Here is a 27,270-nt window from a genome sequence, read left to right on the forward strand (position 1 = left end):
TAGCTATGACTGTAACACTACATTCTGCACTCTCTCCTTTCCTTCTCTATGAACGGTATGTTTTGTCTGTATAGCGCGCAAGAAACAATACTTTTCACTGTATACGAATACATGTGACAATAATAAATCAGATCAGATCAAATCAAATTTGGCTCAATAATGTTCCTGTGAAGCACCTTGGGGTATCTGATCATGATAAAGGTGCTATGTAATAAAAGTTGTTGTTGCTGCAAGAAGATGGTCTTGTGGTGCAGTGGGTAGTGTCCCTACCTCTGAGACATAACACGGTCAAACAGGCTGAGTGTATCAACCTGTAAATTCTTCCAATATGCCAATGGCTGGCAGTAAGAACAGGAGAGATTTCTGGTCAGCCATGCTTGATATGGAGTGGTGCCCCTCAAGCTATAAGCCCCCTAGCGACAGACGAGCAACCTGTTCCGGGAATTACTAGTTTATGGAAACAGATGAAAGTCTGCCTTAGTGCACCCCTAAGGGGGTTTTCACAATAACTGCATTTGTAAGCCTACTTTATAGAATCATAGAATCCCTACAGTGCGGAAGGAGGCCAATCAGCCCATCGAGTCTGCATCGACAACAATCCCACCCAGACCTTATCCCCGTAACCCCATGTATTTACCCTGCTGGTTACCCTGACACTAAGGGGCACTTTAACATGGCCAATCAGCCTAATACGCACATCTTTGGAGTGCGGGAGGAAACCGGGGGAAACCCACGCAGACACGGGGAGAACGTGCAGACTCCACACACTCACCCAAGCTAGGAATCAAACCCGGGTCCTTGGCGCTGTGAGGCAGCAGTGCTAACCACCGTGACAATAATAAATAAGCTTAAAACTTGAACACTATTAGAACTATTGCAAAATACAACCAACACAGAAAATGTCAGCACATGTAATGTGAAGCTGTTTATTTAGCATTTTCAAAGCACATCTTCATGCAATAAAGATTCTGCGGCACTTTACAGCAGATTGTAAACTGTCTCCTCATTTGTAATCTGCTTTCTTTAAAGAAATGCAATGGCACATTGTAAGAACATGGTTTGTGATTGTCAGTGACTGACAGTTCACTGGACAGGGGCAGAGGTCTGCAACTGGGTGCTTGGTTAGGAAAAAAACCTTTTCGACAATTTAACATAGAAATATCAAACTATCAGCCGGGGTAAATGGGTTTATTAAACAGTTCCTCCAACATCAGTGCCAATCTTCACATCTTAATTTTTAAAAAAATCAGTGATTGCCAATATGTAACACGGTTTTTAGATGGTAACAGTATCAGGTGGAGAACAATTTGTAATTTTGGACTTTGAAGTGAACAGGGATTAGGCTGTGAGGTCATTGCAACATCACCTCATTTATAATCAGCATGCAACACTCAGCTGGATGTATTGTATCGTATTAATGTTTGCATTGACTTGCAATTAGAAATTACAAACAAACTTACGCCCAAACGGAAATCCTTCGGTTATGGTTAAAGCGTGTAGTCATTGACATGTCACAACCCTGCTCAGAGCATCAAATAAGTTTCTAGATTATCGAGGTTCAATCCAAGCCCAGAACATTGCAAATTGGTACCAGCCGCATGTCAGAAGTACTTGTCAAACTCTTAACAATAATCTACAATCACATTCTGATCTGAGAAGAGAAAGAAACACGGTTCATGAGATGACCATCCTTATTTCGGGGGTAAAATATTCTTCTTCGAGTCCCTGTATGAGTCTATGACGTTCAGAGGCACTCCCTGCATCAAAAGTTCATGCAATGGAACACCACCTAAATAATATGAAAAGAAGTATTAATCTTTCCAAACAGGGCAGGGCTGGATGTGGCAGACAGTTTATTCAGAAATTATCCACAAAATGAAACATTGCAGTAAAGATACTTGGAATGACAATGTCATTTGACCAACTACAGCAGGCCATTCAGCCCGTCCGGTCAATGCTGGTGTTTATGTGCCACGCATGCCTCTCCTCTCAACCATTCTTCATCTCACCCTCTCAGCAAATCCTTTTATTTCACTTTCTCCCCCCCGCACCACCCCCCAACCACTTCATCAGTAAAACCTTTCACTGAGGGGCTAGTTACAATTATTCTGTAGTCTGACATCTTTGTAATATTTTAATGATTTAGAACCTCACAAAGTTCTTTTCCGCATTAGACTGGCTTCACCGTTGTTTCATGAAACTGCAGTGATTCTGAACTTCATCACAAGTTGATTTAATCGAAACCCCCCTGAGCTGATTGTCCCTTTATGGGAAACACAGCAGAGTAAGGGTCACATGGCGTGGGTGACCAATTGGGGCTCAGGGTTTCATAGAATCCTACAGTGCAGAAGAAGGCCATTCAGCCCATCGAGTCTACACCAACAATCCCACCCAGGCCCTATCCCCCATAACCCCATACATTTACCCTAGCTAGTTCCCTGACACTAAGGGGCAATTTAGCATGGCCAATCCAACTACCCGCACATCTTTGGACTGTGGGAGGAAACCGGAGCACCCAGAGGAATCCCACGCAGACACGGGGAGAATGCGCAAACTCCACACAGTCACCCAAGCTGGGAATTGAACCCGGTTCCCTGGCGCTGTGAGGCAGCAGTGCTAACCACTGTGCCACCATGCCTCCCAGAGTGCGGAGTTGCCCCATGGTGAGAGAGGTTCCGAGGCAGAGACACTTTGAGAGCGAGCTACAGCCATGAGGCTGCTGTACAATTCTCATTAATAAATACCTTTTGTGTTCGCTAACAAAGTGTGTGAAAATGCATCTTTACACCAGTGACAAAGTACATTCGAGAGATTTACTACTTAACCTGGAATAATTGATGGTCAGGTTTTTAATAGGATGGTGATGACATGGGGGGGAATGATTAAAGTTGTACAAGGAACTTGTGGTACAAAAGTGGACAGGAAAGAACCTGCATTTTGATGGTAACCTTCATATCCTTAGTACATCCCCCAAGTGCTTCACAGCTAATGAAATAGTTCTGAAGTGTAGTCACTTCTGTAATGTAGAGGATGCTGCCGTCCATTTAGTCCCACAAACCGCAATGAGATAATCATCGGATAAATATATTTCAGCGATGTTGGCTCAGAAACATGATTGGCCAGCACACCTCACCTGCACTTCTTCGAAGGCTGCCGTGGGATCTTCTACCTCAGCCTCTGCAGGAAGCGGAGGCCTTGGTTTAGTGTCACAGATGAAAGACAGTACCGCTGGCAGTGCAGCACTCCCTCTACTGCACTGGAATGTCAGCTTGTATTGTGTGTTCAAGTCTCTGGGTGCAGGGATTTGAACAGATAAACTTCTGACTCAGAAAAGGTGCAGCCTGTTTTAATATAATAATAGAGATATATAGGTGGTGCTCCAATGCAGGAGTTTTAGCTGAACTGGTAGACATTCTTCTGTGGCAAAGTTCATGTCATATTTAGGAATTATAAACAAAATTCATGTTATATTTAGGAATTATAAGCTATAACACCTTGGGAAATAGGATGAAGAGTCGGCCATTCAGCCCCTCTAGTCTGCTCTGCTAGTGTTGATAAGGAGGGAGTTCCAGGATTTTGACCCAGCGATATTGAAGCGACAGTGATATATTTCCAGGTCAGGATTTGGAAGGTGATGGTGTTCCCACGCCAGTGTTACTCACTATGACAGAGGTCACAGGGGTGAGAGGTGCTGTTACCCCCAGGATTGGTGCATCCTATAAGGAACTTAAGAGGGAAATTAGAAGAGCAAGAAGGGGTCATGAGAAGGCCTTGGCAGACAGGATAAAGGAAAACCCCAAGGCATTCTACAAGTATGTTAAGAGCAAGAAGATAAGATGTGAAGGAGTAGGACTTATCAAATGTGACGGGTGGGAACTGGTAGACTGAAGAATGTCTACCAGTTCAGCTAAAACCCCTGCATTGGAGCACCACCTATATATCTCTATTATTATATTAAAACAGGCTGCACCTTTTCTGAGTCAGAAGTTTATCTGTTCAAATCCCCAGTAGAAATAGCAGAGGTACTCAATGAATACTTTACTTCAGTATTCACAGTGGAAAAGGAACTTGGTGGTTGCAGTGCAGACTTGCAGTGGACTGAGAAGATTGAGCATGTGGACATTAGGAAAGAGGATGTGTTGGAGCTTTTGAAAAGCATCAAGTTAGATAAATCGCTGGGACCGGATGGAATGTACCCCAGGTTACTGTGGGAGGCGAGGGAAGAGATTGCTGAGCCTCTGGCGATGATCTTTGCGTCATCAATGGAGACGGGCGAGGTTCCGGAGGATTGGAGGATTACGGATGTGGTTCCGTTATTCAAGAAAGGGAGAAGAGATAGCCCGGGAAATTATAGACCAGTGAGTCTAACCTCAGTGGTTGGTAAGTTGATGGAGAAGATCCTGAGAGGCTGGATTTATGAGCATCTGGAGAGAAATAGTATGATCAGAAATAGTCAACACGGCTTTGTCCAAGGCAGATCATGCCTTACGAGCCTAATTGAATTTTTTGAAAATGTAACTAGACACATAGATGAGGGAAGAGTGGTAGATGTAGTTTATATGGATTTCAGCAAGGCATTTGATAAGGTGCCCCATGCAAGGCTTATTGAGAAAGTGAAGGGGCATGGGATACAAGGGGACATCGCCTTGTGGATTCAGAACTGGCTTGCCCACAGACGGCAAAGAGTGGTTGTAGATGGGTCTTTTTCAGCATGGAGGTCGGTCACCAGTGGAGTGCCCCAGGGATCTGTTCTGGGACCCTTGCTCTTTGTGATTTTTATAAATGACCTGGATGAGGAAGTGGAAGAATGGGTTGACAAATTTGCTGATGATACAAAGGTTGGTGGTGTTGTGGATAGTGTAGAGCGTTGTCAGCAGTTGCAACGAGACATAGATAAGATGCAAGACTGGGCGGAGAAGTGGCAGATGGACTTCAACCCAGATAAGTGTGTGGTGGTTCATTTTGGCAGGTCGAATAGGATGAAAGAATATAATATTATGGGTAAGATGCTTGGCAGTGTGGAAGATCAGAAGGATCTTGGGGTCCGGGTTCATAGGACGCTCAAAGCAGTGTCGCAGGTAGAGGCTGTGGTTAAGAAGGCGTGTGGAATACTGACCTTCATCAATAGAGGAATTGAGTTTAGAAATCGGGAGATAATGCTGCAGCTGCAGCCTGGTCAGATCCCACCTGGAGTACTGTGCCCAGTTCTGGTCGCCTCATTACAGAAAGGATGTGGAAGCCATAGAAAGGGTGCAGAGGAGATTTACAAGGATGTTGCCTGGATTAGGTGGCATGCCTTATGAGGATAGGTTGAGAGAGCTCGGTCTTTTCTTCTTGGAGAAGCGAAGGATGAGAGGTGTAGGGGTAGATGTTGAGAGGTATTGATAGAGTGGATTCTCAGAGGCTTTTACCCAGGGCTGAAATGGTTGCCACAAGAGGTCACAGGTTTAGGGTGCTGGGGAGTAGGTACAGAGGAGATGTTAGGGGTAAGTTTTTCACTCAGAGGGTGGTGGGTGCGTGGAATCAGCTGCCGGTAGTGGTGGTGGAGGCGGATTCGATAGGGTCTTTTAAGAGACTTTTGGATAAGTTCATGGAAGTTAGTAAGATAGAGGGTTATAGGTAAGCCTAGTAGGTAGGGACATGTTCGGTGCAACTTGTGGGCCGAAGGGCCTGTTTGTGCTGTAGCTTTTCTATGTTCTATGTTCTATAGACAGTGGTCACTGGAACTAGTGTGCTGGTGATGGAAGGAGGGGAGATCCTGGAGAACAAACTAATCAATTTATTTTGAACAGGTTAATAGCTCTTTTAAAACACTGGATGGCAGGTTGCCACAACAACAGGCGAAGGATTCCGCACCTACCGGACAAAGGATATAGTATCATATTTTTGAAACTGAAGCCAAAGGATCAGTGTCAGCGGAGCAGGCTGAGGTGAATAAATCAGGGAGAACCCTGAATTTTCTCGCTGTTCAAGCTGTTGGGATCTTGTGGTCCTGCCGATGGTACATCCCTGCCATAGATTTCCTGGCAGTGTGGGGTACAGTGAATGGGAAATCCCATTGGCAGCAGAGGGACCAGAAGATCCCATCACGGAGAAACAGGGGGGCCAGGAAATTCCCCCCACCCATCATCTTATCCGTGTGGAACTGCATGGAGATATGTATTTGAGTAGCTGTAACTCATCATCCTCTGGGGTGCGTGTGCCAATTGGCACTCAAGCCTGCACCAGCCAAAGTCCGACTGCTTAGCCTGAGTGCACTGGTGGGTGAGGTCCCTGTGCGCCCACAAGCTGGTTCTCAGGGGTGTGTGGTCCCAGCTGGAATGGTGCTGCAAGGAGAGGGGGCACCAATGATGAAATCTGCTCACCCCTGTCAGGAGAAGAGAAGCCACAATGCACTGTAACGCCAACAAACGGCCTCAGAGGAGCCCAATCTCCTGGTTCCCAGCCGCCTTGGAATGGCTGCTCTGGTCATTGTGGAATTTGTTCCGCTGGGCGTGAGGTAGGGGTCTAGGAGGAAGGTCAGTGTGCAGTGCACAAATGTGAGAATGGCGAGGAGAGTAAACATCGTAGGGTCTTCACACCTGAACTGGAAACATCAAAGCAGCATTGCCCACTGATCCGCCAATCAAGATGATACCATGCTGAGATCTCCATTCTCTCATCAGCCTGCAAGTTGACTGTGTGACGATTGAATGAATTGACTCTCTTCCACCTGCAGATTCTCCATCCACAAGAGGCTCAAGGACCCCGAGCACCTCCCCCTTTAACCCCAGAGGGGAAAACACTGGCCTCACACCCTCCCTCGCTAACAGACATCAGCACAGATACAAGCACATCGGTGGGCACTAGGTCATCGGGTCAGATGGTAGTGCACAGTGGGGAGGGCAAGGCAAACTCACACCAGGAGCTGGCCATGGCAGAGGGCGCCTCGGGTGCCCAGAGCCAGGGTACTGATGGGGAGCAGGACAATGCTGAGTCCAAGGCTTCGGGAGTTGTCAATCAGGTGGCGGGCAGATGCTGGCTGTCCGGCGGGAACAGATGGGGAGATCTGACGGAGATCCCCACGAGTCGGAATACCAGGGTCTCTGTCACGGAAGAGTCCATCCACTAACATCAGTTTAAGGACCTTGTACACAGCAGGGATTCTCACAGGTGGCATTATTTCCATTCATTATGCAACACTTTGTGGTGTGATTGTTAAAACCAAAATACATTATGTTTAATTCTTATTTCTTTGAATATTACACTAACACTGATTTTGTTGTAACGGCCTGGGGATGCATAATGGTTCTTACAGGAGCAGGGGGGCAGCAAGGGCTTTAGACTTTCTGCATTTCATAGACTGTAAATGGACGTCAGGTCTTGTAGGGAGGCAGCACCTTTGACATGAGCGCAAATCGATGCCTTGGCAGTCTAGCTGAAGATGTGCATCATCAAGGCCTCTCTGGTGTCCCTGCCTCCCTGATGCCAGCCCCACCCTGTGCCTCCCTGGGCTCCTTATTAGGCTCTTCAATAGCGTCATCCTTCCTGGCGTCCGGAACTGCCTCATGATTCTCAGCCTCAAGTAGGCCCCACCTTGCCAGAGTCAGGTTGTACGGAGTGCAGCAGATAACAATGAAAAGGGACATGGAGGATACTGTAATGCATATTCCGATTGGTCCAGGCATCTGAACCGCATCTTCAGCAGCCTGGTGGTCCTTTCTACCACTGCCCATGTGGACGTGTCTCTCTTGCTTTACCTCTCTTCCACCTGTGTTCTTGAGTGTCAGAGTGAGACCACGGGTCACCTTTTTAGGGGATAGCCCTTGTCACCCAGGAACAATCCATCCAGAAGAGCAGGAGCAGTTGTGAATGTCGCAGGACGTAGTCATCACATGAGCTGTCAGGGTAATGGACATAGATGTGCAAGATCTGTGTCTTGTGGTCACAGGCGATCTGGACATCCATTGAGTGGGAGCTTTTTCTCATTGTGAATACTCCCGGCCCACCTGCAGCTTGATGGCCTTGATGATATAGTCAATGGAACCCTGGACACAGGGAAGTCTGCAATCACCATGACCTTTCTCAGCCTGGCTGATCTCATCTGTCTGGTCAGAGTTGAATATCTCGACCCATCTGAAGAGAACATCATCAGTGAGTCTGACACAACTGTGGACAGCAGCTTGCGACTCACCAGACAGACGCACTGACCCCTGGAAAGAGCTGGTGGAGTAGAAGATAAGGGCCACTGTGACCTTGAAGGCCACTGGCCACCCACGCAGTTGGAAATGATCTTCAGCCCAATCATCTGGCATATGGTGGTGACATGGTCATGCCAGCATTATATGAAAAGCTTTATAGTGACAGATAAATGGAGAGTATGTGTGTATCTTATATAAAGTTTCTAATTACATTTAGATGTGGAGAAAAGAAAGCTCAGGCAAACGTATAGAATCATTGTTCTTGTGCTTTTCTATCTATTTGAATAATGAAGTTTACACAAAATACATCAAATAATTCACCACATACCAAGAACAGCAAAGTGTGAGTTCAGTTCCTGTCAGTTGTATATAATTTCCATGTTGCTTTATATAAAAAGTTAAGCTAAATGTGCTGATGATTGATATTAGTTCCAATTAAATGTTAAAAGGATGATGTGGATGATGGTATTACTATGTCATCTCGCTCCATCATCAGATACCTCATTATCTATGACAATGATGGAGTGGCCATACTCAATAATGTAACACAGTTTAACCAATTCTCCTCTCAATGCAGAGGTGCAGTTACTACTTAAACCAATGCTAAGTGCCAACAAATGGGTACAAATGGGCCTCTGCACAGGGTGTGAACTGGCCAAGAATCCCATGTGATTACTGGAATGAATATTGACTATAAAATGGGATGCTAAGTCACCACGTGTTGGCGTCTTGGTTAACCAACTCATGATCTGGCTAGCACATTTGAACTTTTTCACATTTGTGAAAAAGATCAGACTAAATCTACATGAAATAAATATTTGACAAAGCCTTTTCTTTTGAATAGTCTCTTTGTGACAACATCTGGATGTAAGGAAATAAACAGCTGGCACTCCCAGCTTATCCAATTGCCCAAGAAGATAAATGGGCCTGGGAGAATGTTCCTTCAGAGAGCCAGCATAGGTACGATGGGCTGAATGGTCTCCTGCTGTATGATTCGATGAAACAATAACAACCCAAAAAAAAGGACAAATCTCTCCACATGGAGAGGAGGTCCTCTTTGGAAAATCAACCTTTCTTTGACCAAGACAGCAGTCAATTTTGTAAATGTAGAAAGCTGATTAGTGTTTTCAGACCTTGTTACAAAGAACAACCTTGATATCTGGTGGAGGAAATTTCAGTTGCCATTGTTCTCATCCAAGGAATGGAAGAGAAGAGGCCATTCAGCCCATCGAGCCTCAAGATCAATTAGATCTTGGCTGATCTCTATCTTAACTCCAGCTAACTATAATTTACCTCCACATCACTCAATTAAATAGAGATTGTGATTTTAAAATTCTCATCTGACAGCTGTCTGCGAGAGTGTTTCAGATCTCCACTAAAGTGAAGAAGTGTTTCCAGACTCCCTTGAATGGGCTAGTTCTAATTTCAAGGTTATGTTCTACACTTGTTCTACACTTTCTCCCACCAGCGGAAAGAGTTTCTCTCTATCTAAACTATCAAATCATCATGGATACTCAATTCAGACACCTTTAATATCTATGCTTGAAGGAATAATATGATGTGGAAATGCCGGTGTTGGACTGGGGTGGCCACAGTAAGAAGTCTCACAACACCAGGTTAAAGTCCAACAGGTTTATTTGGTAGCACAGCTTTCGGAGCGCTGCTCCTTCTTCAGGTGAGGCTCACCTGAAGAAGGAGTGACACTCCGAAAGCTTGTGATACCAAATAAACCTGTTGGACTTCAACATGGTGTTGTGAGACTTCTTACTGTGAAAGAATAATACCCAGTCTATATGGCCTATCCTCACAATTTAACCCTTTCAGAGCTGGTATGATTCTGGTGACCCTGTCGTGAAGTGTCTCTAAGGTCAATATTACCTTCCTGAGTTGCAGTGCCCAGAACATGATCCAATTACTCGAGATGGGATCTGACTGACTAGGGGTCTATACAACTGAAGCATAACTTCCCCCTCTTTGTACCCCAGCAACTCCTATGATGAAGATCAAAATTCTATTAGCCTTTTTATTATTTTTTTGTGCCCATCCACTGGTTTTGTTTTAGTTGCCTGGGTTTGCTATCAATGTCCTCTCTGTGAAAGTACAGATGGATATTAATCTGAAACGTGTAGAGATGAATTTGGAATTGATGTGCTATAGGACACCAGTGGCAACAGTCTCCTCCACAGTTTATATTTTGGGACTGAGTAAACATGCGATTTTGCCGCCATGAAGGCAAGTTTTTGACTTTGGAAGATCTCCATCACACTTTAGCACACTGCACCCTGCTTTGATTGAACAAGAGGAAAATCAGACTAAGTATGGCGATGAGGTAACTCATAAGCTTCATATGCCTGGGTTCATATGAAAGCTTACCTGGATGAACATATATAAATCACAAATCCTTACTGCGCAACTAAGGAGAGAAAGAGACAGACAGTGAGAGTCTTGCAGCATTTAGAAGTCAGAGCACATGACCATGGAAAGAGAATCCTGCAGTTCCATTATTAAACAGAGCAGTGTTGATTCTATAGAACAATCGACTAACATAAAATAGGAACAGAAGCAGCAGGTGCAACTGCCCAGGAGAATGACACACTCAGGCACTGGGTCAAGGAATAAGCAGAGGTGTTAGGTTAAAGCGTGCAATTGTGATCAAGAATCGCATTGTATTTGTCAGTTAGTGGAGATCTCTAAAGCACAAGCCTCTGGAAAGACACAGTCAGTGGATGTACAGCACAAGGAAGTTCTGGGATTGTCTTTAAGGACTGATTTTCTGCCAGGGCCCTCTCTGAGGATGTGTCGGAAGGTCATGGGTTCCAGAATAACTAAAACCTTTTGGAAGGTTGATTTTCACTTTGCGGAGTATCAGCTCACCATCATTACTTCTAGGAACAGGAAGAGGCCATTCAGCCCCAAGAGCCTATTCCACCATTGAGTGAGTTCATGGCTGATCTGTAACTTAATCTGCCTATATACTAGCCTTAGCTCCAGGAAATTAAACAATTCTCAGGTCCCATGATTGCTTCACTATCCCTTCTCTTCCCTTGTCTGCACTTAAAGACTTTCAGAAAAAACGTTCCCACAATTCTAGATGTTGGCATTGAAAGGAATCAGGTGTCACTCATTTTGGTTCTCAATGGTGGGAGGGAACTGGTGTAACAGATGAAAGTGGACCCTGAGGGAGAGTTGTTCCTCACAGTGGCTAAAGCTCCTTACTCAAGGAATTAGATTAAGTTGAGTGTCCAAATTACTGGTACTATAGATTACACTAATGCTTAAATGTACACTGAGTGTTTAAGAGAGCTTGCACAAAACCTTACAGTAACAATGAACTGTTGCTGTTCCAGAGGTTTAGCATGGACACACACCATCATTAGAATGGATTAGCAAACTGTACATCTGGCAAACATGTTGAGTGTTAGAGTGGAAACCATGAAGAGAGTCCAGTGCAGCATCACCTGTCATTCATTTTTGCCACAATTTTATCTACCTCAGTACGTGCTAAGGAGGTCAGCTAACTCAGTGAACTATTCACTTCTAAGCAAGTGCTGCCCCACAGGCTCTCTGATGCATGCAGCACAGTGTAAACGATGCAGTGATTCAATGTGTGGGGTGATAACCATGCCAGAACCAAGCAAGTGACCATCACATTCACAACAGTCTCAGCTTCACATTTCCAAATCAAGACACACGGTTGAGGAAAGCACTTTGGAACATGGTGCTCCAACACACAGCCCATCACAACAGTCACCATACCCATTGCATTTCAACAGGAATATTCCCAGTTTTGTGTCCTTACCTTATCCAGCTTGATGTCAGTGGATGGAAACAAAAGGAACAATATGGAGGAGGGGGCAAGACTCACTATCTAACGGGCTAGGATGACAGGACTAGATACCAGATAACACTGGGCAGATGTTGGCAGAACTTTGCTTGATGTTACGGATTGTTGAACAAGTGCATGACATTCCAGGTAGGAACCACATGAGCCAACACATCTGTCTGTACAAGTTTCTAAACTAAGTAACTCATTAAAAATAGTTTCCTGTTAGACCTTTTCAAATAAGGTGTTCGCTACAGAAATCTATACCCTCGATTGAGAGCAGAATGGGATTAAGATAAATGTTTGTTCTAAACAATCTGGGTTGTCAGTGGCAGGGGGTGAGTGAGTGCAGGGAAAGAATGAGTGAGGGGAGAGAGTGAGTGGAGGGAGAGTGAATGGGCGAAGAGTGAGTGAAGGGAGAGAGTGAGTGCGGGGAGAGAGTGAGTGTGGAGAGAGTGAGTGTGGGGAGAGAGTGAGTGCGGAGAGAGAGTGAGTGAAGGGAGAGAGTGAGTGCGGGGAGAGAGTGAGTGAAGGGAGAGAGTGAGTGCGGAGAGAGAGTGAGTGCGGAGAGAGAGTGAGTGCGGGGAGAGAGTGAGTGCGGAGAGAGAGTGAGTGCGGGGAGAGTGAATGGGGGAGAGTGAGTGAGGGGAGAGTGAGTGGGGGAGGTTGAGTGGGAGAGATTGAGTGGGGGGGGTTGAGTGGGAGAGGTTGAGTGGGGGAGAGTGAACGGGGGAGAGTGAGCAAGGGGAGAGTGAACAGGGGGAGAGTGAACAGGGGGAGAGTGAGTGGGGAAGAATGAGTGAGGGGAGAGTGAATGAGGGGAGATTGACTGACGGAGAGTGTTTAGGGGGAATGAGAAGGCAGGAGAGTGAGAGGGGTGATTGTAAGCAGGGGTATGTTGAGTGGGAGGGGTGGGGATAGTGTGATGGTATCTATGATTGTTGAGGGGGTGAGTAATATATATGAGAAGATGGTATATTGTTGCTGGGCTGTGAGCAGTTTGAATGCTGAGTTTGAATTCACGGAGTTACAGCAAGTATGAATCTCTATTTGTCGATGTATATCTAACAATGTTTGCTGCAGAGTGATACATGGTTAACTCAATATTTCCCGCTCTCTCTCCATTTTGTGTGAAAGGTCCCCAGTTATTGGAATCTTGCTGCATAATTATTGAAGTTAAAATGAGACATAGATTTGAGAAAGATTCTCACATGAAGAACAAAAATAAAGCTACTTGACATTTTGGAAAAATACATCTTTTATCGATTCATCAAGCTATTGGAGAACATTTCATGCTAATATTGCACTTCTGAGTGATCAGATTATTGGAATGTGAAAGTATTTTCTCTTGCACTTTAATGATAACCTGATTCTCTGGGGTCATGAAATAAGTTTGGAAGAAACACAAACCTACTGTCAGACAAAATACATGAAAACTATTGTTTAAATGTGGATTCCAGCTGCCACTGAAGCAGGTACGCACTGTAACATTGAAGCAGGTACACACTGTAACATTGAAGCAGGTACACACTGTAACATTGAAGCAGGTACACACTAACATTGAAGCAGGTACACACTGTAACATTGAAGCAGGTACACACTGTAACATTGAAGCAGGGACGCACTGTAACATTGAAGCAGGTACACACTGTAACATTGAAGCAGGTACACACTAACATTGAAGCAGGTACACACTGTAACATTGAAGCAGGTACACACTAACATTGAACCAGGTACGCACTGTAACATTGAAGCAGGTACACACTAACATTGAAGCAGGTACGCATTGTAACATTGCAGCAGGTACGCATTGTAACATTGAAGCAGGTACACATTGTAACATTGAAGCAGTTACACACTGTAACATTGAAGCAGGGACGCACTGTAACATTGAAGCAGGAACACACTGTAACATTGAAGCAGGTACACACTGTAACATTGAAGCAGGTACACACTGTAACATTGAAGCAGGTACACACTGTAACATTGAAGCAGGTACACACTGTAACATTGAAGCAGGTACACACTGTAACATTGAAGCAGGTACACACTGTAACATTGGAGCAGATGCACACTGTAACATTGCAGCAGGTACGCACTGTAACATTGAAACAGGTACACACTGTAACATTGAAGCAGGTACACACTGCAACATTGAAGCAGGAACACACTGTAACATTGAAGCAGGTACACACTGTAACATTGAAGCAGGTACACACTGTAACATTGAAGCAGGTACACATTGGAACATTGAAGCAGGTACGCACCGTAACATTGAAGCAGGTACACACTGTAACATTGAAGCAGGTACACACTGTAACATTGGAGCAGGCACACACTGTAACATTGAAGCAGGTACGCATTGTAACATTGAAGCAGGTACACACTGTAACATTGAAGCAGGTACGCACTGTAACATTGAAGCAGGTACGCACTGTAACATTGAAGCAGGTACACACTGTAACATTGAAGCAGGTACACACTGTAACATTGAAGCAGGTACGCACTGCAACATTGAAGCAGGTACGCATTGTAACATTGAAGCAGGTACACACTGTAACATTGAAGCAGGTACACATTGTAACATTGAAGCAGGTACGCACTGTAACATTGAAGCAGGTACACATTGTAACATTGAAGCAGGGACGCACTGTAACATTGAAGCAGGTACGCACTGTAACATTGAAGCAGGTACACACTGTAACATTGAAGCAGGTACGCACTGTAACATTGAAGCAGGGACGCACTGTAACATTGAAGCAGGAACACACTGTAACATTGAAGCAGGTACACACTGTAACATTGAAGCAGGTACACACTGTAACATTGAAGCAGGTACACACTGTAACATTGTAGCAGGTACACACTGTAACATTGAAGCAGGTACACACTGTAACATTGAAGCAGGTACACACTGTAACATTGGAGCAGATGCACACTGTAACATTGCAGCAGGTACGCACTGTAACATTGAAACAGGTACACACTGTAACATTGAAGCAGGTACACACTGCAACATTGAAGCAGGAACACACTGTAACATTGAAGCAGGTACACACTGTAACATTGAAGCAGGTACACACTGTAACATTGAAGCAGGTACACATTGGAACATTGAAGCAGGTACGCACCGTAACATTGAAGCAGGTACACACTGTAACATTGAAGCAGGTACACACTGTAACATTGGAGCAGGCACACACTGTAACATTGAAGCAGGTACGCATTGTAACATTGAAGCAGGTACACACTGTAACATTGAAGCAGGTACGCACTGTAACATTGAAGCAGGTACGCACTGTAACATTGAAGCAGGTACACACTGTAACATTGAAGCAGGTACACACTGTAACATTGAAGCAGGTACGCACTGCAACATTGAAGCAGGTACGCATTGTAACATTGAAGCAGGTACACACTGTAACATTGAAGCAGGTACACATTGTAACATTGAAGCAGGTACGCACTGTAACATTGAAGCAGGTACACATTGTAACATTGAAGCAGGGACGCACTGTAACATTGAAGCAGGTACGCACTGTAACATTGAAGCAGGTACACACTGTAACATTGAAGCAGGTACGCACTGTAACATTGAAGCAGGGACGCACTGTAACATTGAAGCAGGTACACACTGTAACATTGGAGCAGGTACACACTGTAATATTGAAGCAGGTACACACTGTAACATTGAAGCAGGGACGCACTGAAACATTGAAGCAGGTACACACTGTAACATTGAAGCAGGTACGCACTGTAACATTGAAGCAGGTACACACTGTAACATTGGAGCAGGTACACACTGTAATATTGAAGCAGGTACACACTGTAACATTGAAGCAGGGACGCACTGAAACATTGAAGCAGGTACACACTGTAACATTGAAGCAGGAACACACTGTAACATTGAAGCAGGTACGCACTATAACATTGGAGCAGGTACACACTGTAACATTGAAGCAGGTACGCACTGTAACATTGAAGCAGGGACGCACGGTAACATTGAAGCAGGTACACACTGTAACATTGAAGCAGGTACGCACTGTAACATTGAAGCAGGTACACATTGTAACATTGAAGCAGGTACGCACTGTAACATTGAAGCAGGTACACACTGTAACATTGAAGCAGGTACACACTGTAACATTGAAGCAGGTACACACTGTAACATTGAAGCAGGTACACACTGTAACATTGAAGCAGGTACACACTGTAACATTGAAGCAGGTACACACTGTAACATTGGAGCAGGTACACACTGTAACATTGCAGCAGGTACGCACTGTAACATTGAAACAGGTACACACTGTAACATTGAAGCAGGTACGCACTGTAACATTGAAGCAGGCACACACTGTAACATTGAAGCAGGTACACACTGTAACATTGGAGCAGGTACACACTGTAACATTGAAGGAGGTACACACTGTAACATTGAAGCAGGTACACATTGTAACATTGAAGCAGGTACGCACTGTAACATTGAAGCAGGGACGCACTGTAACATTGAAGCAGGTACGCATTGTAACATTGAAGCAGGTACACACTGTAACATTGAAGCAGGCACACATTGTAACATTGAAGCAGGTACGCACTGTAACATTGAAACAGGTACGCACTGTAACATTGAAGCAGGGACGCACTGCAACATTGAAGCAGGTACGCATTGTAACATTGAAGCAGGTACACACTGTAACATTGAAGCAGGTACACACTAACATTGAAGCAGGTACACACTGTAACATTGAAGCAGGTACACACTGTAACATTGAAGCAGGGACGCACTGTAACATTGAAGTAGGTACACACTGTAACATTGAAGCAGGTACACACTAACATTGAAGCAGGTACACACTGTAACATTGAAGCAGGTACACACTAACATTGAACCAGGTACGCACTGTAACATTGAAGCAGGTACACACTAACATTGAAGCAGGTACGCATTGTAACATTGCAGCAGGTACGCATTGTAACATTGAAGCAGGTACACATTGTAACATTGAAGCAGTTACACACTGTAACATTGAAGCAGGGACGCACTGTAACATTGAAGCAGGAACACACTGTAACATTGAAGCAGGTACACACTGTAACATTGAAGCAGGTACACACTGTAACATTGAAGCAGGTACACACTGTAACATTGAAGCAGGTACACACTGTAACATTGAAGCAGGTACACACTGTAACATTGAAGCAGGTACACACTGTAACATTGGAGCAGATGCACACTGTAACATTGCAGCAGGTACGCACTGTAACATTGAAACAGGTACACACTGTAACATTGAAGCAGGTACACACTGCAACATTGAAGCAGGAACACACTGTAACATTGATGCAGGTACACACTGTAACATTGAAGCAGGTACACACTGTAACATTGAAGCAGGTACACATTGGAACATTGAAGCAGGTACGCACCGTAACATTGAAGCAGGTACACACTGTAACATTGAAGCAGGTACGCATTGTAACATTGAAGCAGGGACACACTGTAACATTGAAGCAGGTACGCACTGTAACATTGAAGCAGGTACGCACTGTAACATTGAAGCAGGTACACACTGTAACATTGAAGCAGGTACACACTGTAACATTGAAGCAGGTACGCACTGCAACATTGAAGCAGGTACGCATTGTAACATTGAAGCAGGTACACACTGTAACATTGAAGCAGGTACACATTGTAACATTGAAGCAGGTACGCACTGTAACATTGAAGCAGGTACACATTGTAACATTGAAGCAGGTACGCACTGTAACATTGAAGCAGGTACGCACTGTAACATTGAAGCAGGTACACACTGTAACATTGAAGCAGGTACGCACTGTAACATTGAAGCAGGGACGCACTGTAACATTGAAGCAGGTACACACTGTAACATTGGAGCAGGTACACACTGTAATATTGAAGCAGGTACACACTGTAACATTGAAGCAGGGACGCACTGAAACATTGAAGCAGGTACACACTGTAACATTGAAGCAGGTACGCACTGTAACATTGAAGCAGGTACACACTGTAACATTGGAGCAGGTACACACTGTAATATTGAAGCAGGTACACACTGTAACATTGAAGCAGGGACGCACTGAAACATTGAAGCAGGTACACACTGTAACATTGAAGCAGGTACACACTGTAACATTGAAGCAGGTACGCACTATAACATTGGAGCAGGTACACACTGTAACATTGAAGCAGGTACGCACTGTAACATTGAAGCAGGGACGCACTGTAACATTGAAGCAGGTACACACTGTAACATTGAAGCAGGTACGCACTGTAACATTGAAGCAGGTACACACTGTAACATTGAAGCAGGTACGCATTGTAACATTGAAGCAGGTACGCACTGTAACATTGAAGCAGGTACACACTGTAACATTGAAGCAGGTACGCACTGTAACATTGAAGCAGGTACACACTGTAACATTGAAGCAGGGACGCACTGTAACATTGAAGCAGGTACACACTGTAACATTGGAGCAGGTACACACTGTAATATTGAAGCAGGTACACACTGTAACATTGAAGCAGGGACGCACTGAAACATTGAAGCAGGTACACACTGTAACATTGAAGCAGGTACGCACTGTAACATTGAAGCAGGTACACACTGTAACATTGGAGCAGGTACACACTGTAATATTGAAGCAGGTACACACTGTAACATTGAAGCAGGGACGCACTGAAACATTGAAGCAGGTACACACTGTAACATTGAAGCAGGTACACACTGTAACATTGAAGCAGGTACGCACTGTAACATTGAAGCAGGTACACACTGTAACATTGAAGCAGGTACGCACTGTAACATTGAAGCAGGGACGCACTGTAACATTGAAGCAGGTACACACTGTAACATTGGAGCAGGTACACACTGTAATATTGAAGCAGGTACACACTGTAACATTGAAGCAGGGACGCACTGAAACATTGAAGCAGGTACACACTGTAACATTGAAGCAGGTACGCACTGTAACATTGAAGCAGGTACACACTGTAACATTGGAGCAGGTACACACTGTAATATTGAAGCAGGTACACACTGTAACATTGAAGCAGGGACGCACTGTAACATTGAAGCAGGTACACACTGTAACATTGAAGCAGGTACACACTAACATTGAAGCAGGTACACACTGTAACATTGAAGCAGGTACACACTAACATTGAACCAGGTACGCACTGTAACATTGAAGCAGGTACACACTAACATTGAAGCAGGTACGCATTGTAACATTGCAGCAGGTACGCATTGTAACATTGTAGCAGGTACACATTGTAACATTGAAGCAGTTACACACTGTAACATTGAAGCAGGGACGCACTGTAACATTGAAGCAGGAACACACTGTAACATTGAAGCAGGTACACACTGTAACATTGAAGCAGGTACACACTGTAACATTGAAGCAGGTACACACTGTAACATTGAAGCAGGTACACACTGTAACATTGAAGCAGGTACACACTGTAACATTGAAGCAGGTACACACTGTAACATTGGAGCAGATGCACACTGTAACATTGCAGCAGGTACGCACTGTAACATTGAAACAGGTACACACTGTAACATTGAAGCAGGTACACACTGCAACATTGAAGCAGGAACACACTGTAACATTGAAGCAGGTACACACTGTAACATTGAAGCAGGTACACACTGTAACATTGAAGCAGGTACACATTGGAACATTGAAGCAGGTACGCACCGTAACATTGAAGCAGGTACACACTGTAACATTGAAGCAGGTACGCATTGTAACATTGAAGCAGGGACACACTGTAACATTGAAGCAGGTACGCACTGTAACATTGAAGCAGGTACGCACTGTAACATTGAAGCAGGTACACACTGTAACATTGAAGCAGGTACACACTGTAACATTGAAGCAGGTACGCACTGCAACATTGAAGCAGGTACGCATTGTAACATTGAAGCAGGTACACACTGTAACATTGAAGCAGGTACACATTGTAACATTGAAGCAGGTACGCACTGTAACATTGAAGCAGGTACACATTGTAACATTGAAGCAGGGACGCACTGTAACATTGAAGCAGGTACGCACTGTAACATTGAAGCAGGTACACACTGTAACATTGAAGCAGGTACGCACTGTAACATTGAAGCAGGGACGCACTGTAACATTGAAGCAGGTACACACTGTAACATTGGAGCAGGTACACACTGTAATATTGAAGCAGGTACACACTGTAACATTGAAGCAGGGACGCACTGAAACATTGAAGCAGGTACACACTGTAACATTGAAGCAGGTACGCACTGTAACATTGAAGCAGGTACACACTGTAACATTGGAGCAGGTACACACTGTAATATTGAAGCAGGTACACACTGTAACATTGAAGCAGGGACGCACTGAAACATTGAAGCAGGTACACACTGTAACATTGAAGCAGGTACACACTGTAACATTGAAGCAGGTACGCACTATAACATTGGAGCAGGTACACACTGTAACATTGAAGCAGGTACGCACTGTAACATTGAAGCAGGGACGCACTGTAACATTGAAGCAGGTACACACTGTAACATTGAAGCAGGTACGCACTGTAACATTGAAGCAGGTACACACTGTAACATTGAAGCAGGTACGCATTGTAACATTGAAGCAGGTAGGCACTGTAACATTGAAGCAGGTACACACTGTAACATTGAAGCAGGTACGCACTGTAACATTGAAGCAGGTACACACTGTAACATTGAAGCAGGTACGCACTGTAACATTGAAGCAGGGACGCACTGTAACATTGAAGCAGGTACACACTGTAACATTGGAGCAGGTACACACTGTAATATTGAAGCAGGTACACACTGTAACATTGAAGCAGGGACGCACTGAAACATTGAAGCAGGTACACGCTGTAACATTGAAGCAGGTACGCACTGTAACATTGAAGCAGGTACACACTGTAACATTGGAGCAGGTACACACTGTAATATTGAAGCAGGTACACACTGTAACATTGAAGCAGGGACGCACTGAAACATTGAAGCAGGTACACACTGTAACATTGAAGCAGGTACACACTGTAACATTGAAGCAGGTACGCACTGTAACATTGAAGCAGGTACACACTGTAACATTGAAGCAGGTACGCACTGTAACATTGAAGCAGGGACGCACTGTAACATTGAAGCAGGTACACACTGTAACATTGGAGCAGGTACACACTGTAATATTGAAGCAGGTACACACTGTAACATTGAAGCAGGGACGCACTGAAACATTGAAGCAGGTACACACTGTAACATTGAAGCAGGTACGCACTGTAACATTGAAGCAGGTACACACTGTAACATTGGAGCAGGTACACACTGTAATATTGAAGCAGGTACACACTGTAACATTGAAGCAGGGACGCACTGAAACATTGAAGCAGGTACACACTGTAACATTGAAGCAGGTACACACTGTAACATTGAAGCAGGTACGCACTATAACATTGGAGCAGGTACACACTGTAACATTGAAGCAGGTACGCACTGTAACATTGAAGCAGGTACGCACTGTAACATTGAAGCAGGTACACACTGTAACATTGAAGCAGGTACGCACTGTAACATTGAAGCAGGTACACATTGTAACATTGAAGCAGGTACGCACTGTAACATTGAAGCAGGTACACACTGTAACATTGAAGCAGGTACACACTGTAACATTGAAGCAGGTACACACTGTAACATTGAAGCAGGTACACACTGTAACATTGAAGCAGGTACACACTGTAACATTGAAGCAGGTACACACTGGAACATTGGAGCAGGTACACACTGTAACATTGCAGCAGGTACGCACTGTAACATTGAAACAGGTACACACTGTAACATTGAAGCAGGTACGCACTGTAACATTGAAGCAGGCACACACTGTAACATTGAAGCAGGTACACACTGTAACATTGGAGCAGGTACACACTGTAACATTGAAGGAGGTACACACTGTAACATTGAAGCAGGTACACATTGTAACATTGAAGCAGGTACGCACTGTAACATTGAAGCAGGGACGCACTGTAACATTGAAGCAGGTACGCATTGTAACATTGAAGCAGGTACACACTGTAACATTGAAGCAGGCACACATTGTAACATTGAAGCAGGTACGCACTGTAACATTGAAACAGGTACGCACTGTAACATTGAAGCAGGGACGCACTGTAACATTGAAGCAGGTACGCATTGTAACATTGAAGCAGGTACACACTGTAACATTGAAGCAGGCACACATTGTAACATTGAAGCAGGTACGCACTGTAACATTGAAGCAGGTACACACTGTAACATTGAAGCAGGTACACATTGTAACATTGAAGCAGTTACACACTGTAACATTGAAGCAGGGACGTACTGTAACATTGAAGCAGGTACGCACTGTAACATTGAAGCAGGCACACACTGTAACATTGAAGCAGGGACGCACTGTAACATTGAAGCAGGTACGCACTGTAACATTGAAGCAGGCACACACTGTAACATTGAAGCAGGGACGCACTGTAACATTGAAGCAGGTACGCACGGTAACATTGGAGCAGGTACACACTGTAACATTGAAGCAGGTACACATTGTAACATTGAAGCAGTTACACACTGTAACATTGAAGCAGGGACGCACTGTAACATTGAAGCAGGTACGCACTGTAACATTGAAGCAGGCACACACTGTAACATTGAAGCAGGGACGCACTGTAACATTGAAGCAGGTACGCACTGTAACATTGAAGCAGGCACACACTGTAACATTGAAGCAGGGACGCACTGTAACATTGAAGCAGTTACACACTGTAACATTGAAGCAGGGACGCACTGTAACATTGAAGCAGGTACACACTGTAACATTGCAGCAGGTACACACTGTAACATTGAAGCAGGGACGCACTGTAACATTGAAGCAGGTACGCACTGTAACATTGAAGCAGGTACACACTGTAACATTGAAGCAGGGACGCACTGTAACATTGAAGCAGGTACACACTGTAACATTGGAGCAGGTACACACTGTAATATTGAAGCAGGTACACACTGTAACATTGGAGCAGGTACACACTGTAATATTGAAGCAGGTACACACTGTAACATTGAAGCAGGGACGCACTGTAACATTGAAGCAGGTACACACTGTAACATTGAAGCAGGTACGCACTGTAACATTGAAGCACGTACGCACTGTAACATTGGAGCAGGTACACACTGTAACATTGAAGCACGTACGCACTGTAACATTGAAGCAGGTACACACTGTAACATTGAAGCAGGTACGCACTGTAACATTGAAGCAGGGACGCACTGTAACGTTGAAGCAGGTACACACTGTAACATTGAAGCAGGTACGCACTGTAACATTGAAGCAGGTACACATTGTAACATTGAAGCAGGTACGCACTGTAACATTGAAGCAGGTACACACTGTAACATTGAAGCAGGTACACACTGTAACATTGAAGCAGGTACACACTGTAACATTGAAGCAGGTACACACTAACATTGAAGCAGGTACACACTGTAACATTGGAGCAGGTACACACTGTAACATTGCAGCAGGTACGCACTGTAAAATTGAAACAGGTACACACTGTAACATTGAAGCAGGTACACACTGTAACATTGAAGCAGGTACACACTGTAACATTGAAGCAGGTACACACTGTAACATTGGAGCAGGTACACACTGTAACATTGGAGCAGGTACACACTGTAACATTGAAGCAGGTACACATTGTAACATTGAAGCAGGTACGCACCGTAACATTGAAGCAGGTACACACTGTAACATTGAAGCAGGTACACACTGTAACATTGGAGCAGGCACACACTGTAACATTGAAGCAGGTACGCAATGTAACATTGAAGCAGGTACACACTGTAACATTGAAGCAGGTACGCACTGTAACATTGAAGCAGGTACGCACTGTAACATTGAAGCAGGGACGCACTGTAACATTGAAGCAGGTACGCATTGTAACATTGAAGCAGGTACACACTGTAACATTGAAGCAGGTACACAGTGTAACATTGGAGCAGGTACACACTGTAACATTGAAGCAGGTACGCATTGTAACATTGAAGCAGGTACGCATTGTAACATTGAAGCAGGTACACATTGTAACATTGAAGCAGGTATGCATTGTAACATTGGAGCAGGTAGGCACTGTAACATTGGAGCAGGTACGCACTGTAACATTGAAGCAGGTACGCATTGTAACATTGAAGCAGGTACGCATTGTAACATTGAAGCAGGTACGCACTGTAACATTGAAGCAGGTACGCATTGTAACATTGAAGCAGGGACGCACTGTAACATTGAAGCAGGTACACATTGTAACATTGAAGCAGGTACACACTGTAACATTGAAGCAGGTACACACTGTAACATTGAAGCAGGTATGCACTGTAACATTGAAGCAGGTACGCACTGTAACATTGAAGCAGGGACGCACTGTAACATTGAAGCAGGTACACACTGTAACATTGAAGCAGGTATGCACTGTAACATTGAAGCAGGTACGCACTGTTACATTGAAGCAGGGACGCACTGTAACATTGAAGCAGGTACACACTGTAACATTGAAGCAGCGACGCACTGTAACATTGAAGCAGGTACGCACTGTAACATTGAAGCAGGGACGCACTGTAACATTGAAGCAGGTACGCATTGTAACATTGAAGCAGGTACGCATTGTAACATTGAAGCAGGTACGCACTGTAACATTGAAGCAGGTACACGTTGTAACATTGAAGCAGGGAGGCACTGTAACATTGAAGCAGGTACGCACTGTAACATTGAAGCAGGTACACACTGTAACATTGAAGCAGGGACGCACTGTAACATTGAAGCAGGTACGCACTGTAACATTGAAGCAGGGACGCACTGTAACATTGAAGCAGGTACGCATTGTAACATTGAAGCAGGTACGCATTGTAACATTGAAGCAGGTACGCACTGTAACATTGAAGCAGGTACACGTTGTAACATTGAAGCAGATACGCACTGTAACATTGAAGCAGGTACACACTGTAACATTGAAGCAGGGACGCACTGTAACATTGAAGCAGGTACGCACTGTAACATTGAAGCAGGTACACATTGTAACATTGAAGCAGGTACACACTGTAACATTGAAGCAGGTACACACTGTAACATTGAAGCAGGCACACACTGTAACATTGAAGCAGGTACACACTGTAACATTGAAGCAGGTACACACTGTAACATTGAAGCAGGTACACACTGTAACATTGAAGCAGGTACACACTGTAACATTGAAGCAGGTACACACTGTAACATTGAAGCAGGCACACATTGTAACATTGAAGCAGGGACGCACTGTAACATTGAAGCAGGTACGCACTGTAACATTGAAGCAGATACGCACTGTAACATTGAAGCAGGTACACACTGTAACATTGAAGCAGGGACGCACTGTAACATTGAAGCAGGTACTCACTGTAACATTGAAGCAGATACGCACTGTAAAATTGAAGCAGGTACACACTGTAACATTGAAGCAGGCACACATTGTAACATTGAAGCAGGGACGCACTGTAACATTGAAGCAGGTACGCACTGTAACATTGAAGCAGATACGCACTGTAACATTGAAGCAGGTACACACTGTAACATTGAAGCAGGGACGCACTGTAACATTGAAGCAGGTACGCACTGTAACATTGAAGCAGATACGCACTGTAACATTGAAGCAGGTACACACTGTAACATTGAAGCAGGGACGCACTGTAACATTGAAGCAGGTACGCACTGTAACATTGAAGCAGGTACACATTGTAACATTGAAGCAGGTACACACTGTAACATTGAAGCAGGTACACACTGTAACATTGAAGCAGGCACACACTGTAACATTGAAGCAGGTACACACTGTAACATTGAAGCAGGTACACACTGTAACATTGAAGCAGGTACACACTGTAACATTGAAGCAGGTACACACTGTAACATTGAAGCAGGTACACACTGTAACATTGAAGCAGGCACACATTGTAACATTGAAGCAGGGACGCACTGTAACATTGAAGCAGGTACACACTGTAACATTGAAGCAGGCACACATTGTAACATTGAAGCAGGGACGCACTGTAACATTGAAGCAGGTACGCATTGTAACATTGAAGCAGGTACACATTGTAACATTGAAGCATGTACGCATTGTAACATTGAAGCAGGGACGCACTGTAACATTGAAGCAGGTACACATTGTAACATTGAAGCAGGTACACATTGTAACATTGAAGCAGGTACACACTGTAACATTGAAGCAGGTACACATTGTAACATTGAAGCAGGTACACATTGTAACATTGAAGCAGGTACACACTGTAACATTGAAGCAGGTACACACTGTAACATTGAAGCAGGCACACACTGTAACATTGAAGCAGGTACACACTGTAACATTGAAGCAGGTACACACTGTAACATTGAAGCAGGTACACACTGTAACATTGAAGCAGGTACACACTGTAACATTGAAGCAGGTACACACTGTAACATTGAAGCAGGCACACATTGTAACATTGAAGCAGGGACGCACTGTAACATTGAAGCAGGTACACACTGTAACATTGAAGCAGGCACACATTGTAACATTGAAGCAGGGACGCACTGTAACATTGAAGCAGGTACGCACTGTAACATTGAAGCAGGTACGCATTGTAACATTGAAGCAGGTACACATTGTAACATTGAAGCAGGTACGCAGTGTAACATTGAAGCAGGGACGCACTGTAACATTGAAGCAGGTACACACTGTAACATTGAAGCAGGCACACATTGTAACATTGAAGCAGGGACGCACTGTAACATTGAAGCAGGGACGCACTGTAACATTGAAGCAGGTACGCATTGTAACATTGAAGCAGGTACACACTGTAACATTGAAGCAGGTACACCTTGTAACATTGAAGCAGGTACACACTGTAACATTGAAGCAGGTACACACTGTAACATTGAAGCAGGCACACACTGTAACATTGAAGCAGGTACACATTGTGACATTGAAGCAGGTACACATTGTAACATTGAAGCAGGTACGCATTGTAACATTGAAGCAGGTACGCACTGTAACATTGAAGCAGGTACGCACTGTAACATTGAAGCAGGTACGCATTGTAACATTGAAGCAGGTACACACTGTAACATTGAAGCAGGTACACATTGTAACATTGAAGCAGGGACGCACTGCAACATTGAAGCAGGTACGCACTGTAACAT

The 27,270-nt window shown here is 44.3% G+C and overlaps 1 protein-coding gene across 7 annotated transcripts in view; it reads right to left on the reverse strand.

Moving 5' to 3' along the window:
- Positions 1-912: 912 nt before the first annotated feature.
- mybpc1 (myosin binding protein C1) overlaps positions 913-27,270 on the reverse strand; it is a 134,430-nt gene continuing 108,072 nt past the window's right edge. For all 7 annotated transcript variants that reach the window (XM_078219537.1, XM_078219536.1, XM_078219533.1 and 4 more), the window contains 2 exons: positions 10,554-10,593; positions 913-1,789 (listed from right to left, as the gene is read on the reverse strand). In XM_078219537.1, the coding sequence (XP_078075663.1) occupies positions 10,583-10,593 (11 nt within the window). In that variant the 3' untranslated portion in view covers positions 913-1,789; positions 10,554-10,582. The remainder of the gene's footprint in view (positions 1,790-10,553; positions 10,594-27,270) is intronic.

The sequence above is a fragment of the Mustelus asterias genome, chromosome 9 (genome assembly GCF_964213995.1).
Source record: "Mustelus asterias chromosome 9, sMusAst1.hap1.1, whole genome shotgun sequence".
Taxonomy (NCBI): domain Eukaryota; kingdom Metazoa; phylum Chordata; class Chondrichthyes; order Carcharhiniformes; family Triakidae; genus Mustelus; species Mustelus asterias.